General features: G+C 40.5%; 1 protein-coding gene across 1 annotated transcript in view; it reads right to left on the bottom strand.

Moving 5' to 3' along the window:
- The window catches only part of LOC111671868 (ras-related C3 botulinum toxin substrate 2-like), a 4,410-nt gene extending 4,152 nt beyond the window's left edge, over nt 1-258 (bottom strand). Inside the window, exon 1 of the mRNA XM_087180076.1 lies at nt 245-258. Within this exon, the coding sequence (XP_087036202.1) occupies nt 245-258 (14 nt within the window). The remainder of the gene's footprint in view (nt 1-244) is intronic.
- Between the last annotated feature and the right edge of the window lie 537 nt (nt 259-795).

Raw genomic sequence — 795 nt, 5'->3', positions numbered from 1 at the left:
AGCAGTGTATGTGGACTGTCCTGCTGGCTCTCTGTCCTTCTACAGAGTCTCCTCTAACAAACTGATCCACCTCTACACCTTCAACACCACCTTCACTGAACCTCTGTATCCTGGGTTTAGGTTCTGGTCTGGTTCCTCAGTGTCTCTGTGTTGAGTGTAGCAGAGAGAGTCTCCTCCTGTCAGAGAAACTCACTGTTGAACAGATAGTTCAGTCTCTACATGTCTGTCTCTTTCACTCACTCACCTTTTCAGATTCATGAATTAAATCAGTTCATTTTTAAACTCTTGTAAATGATTCTTGTAAACCTCTTCCTTTAAAGATGGAAACTAAGATTATTACACAAAACTTGTTGATTTTTACTTTTTTTAAGACTCTGATTTTCTTGTCTTTTCACAATAAAAGCATCAGTGTGAGTATCAGTGTCTCTGTGAATCTGAGGACGACTGAGCTGATTCAGTTCAAACTAAAATGTTTTCATAGTTTATTTTAAAGGTCTGAGAAGAGACAAAGACAGTCAGTGAAATGGTCCTGAGGCTCTCAGTGATGAAGGTTTATGTCCAGAGGAAAGACTGAAAAGTTCTAAGAAATGAGGTTTACAGTGTCTTTGTCCAAGAGGCTCCAGGTGGTCGATGACTCTCTACAAGTTTGGAGGTTGTTGGTTCAATCCTGAGACAGAGATTTAACTTTGAAAGCCAATGTCCAGAGGAAAGACTGAAATTCCCCAAGAGAAGAAGTGGTTGTTGTTTCTGTCCCAGTCTCTCCAGCTGCTGGAAGATTTGTCAAAGGTTTTGAGG

The sequence above is a fragment of the Seriola lalandi genome, unplaced genomic scaffold, assembly GCF_002814215.2.
Source record: "Seriola lalandi dorsalis isolate HSWRI2012SDOR001 ecotype SW California unplaced genomic scaffold, Sedor1 jcf7180002054887, whole genome shotgun sequence".
Lineage (NCBI taxonomy): Eukaryota > Metazoa > Chordata > Actinopteri > Carangiformes > Carangidae > Seriola > Seriola lalandi.
The sequence above is the reverse complement of the archived record's forward strand: the minus strand, read 5'-3'. Positions and strand labels throughout refer to the sequence as shown.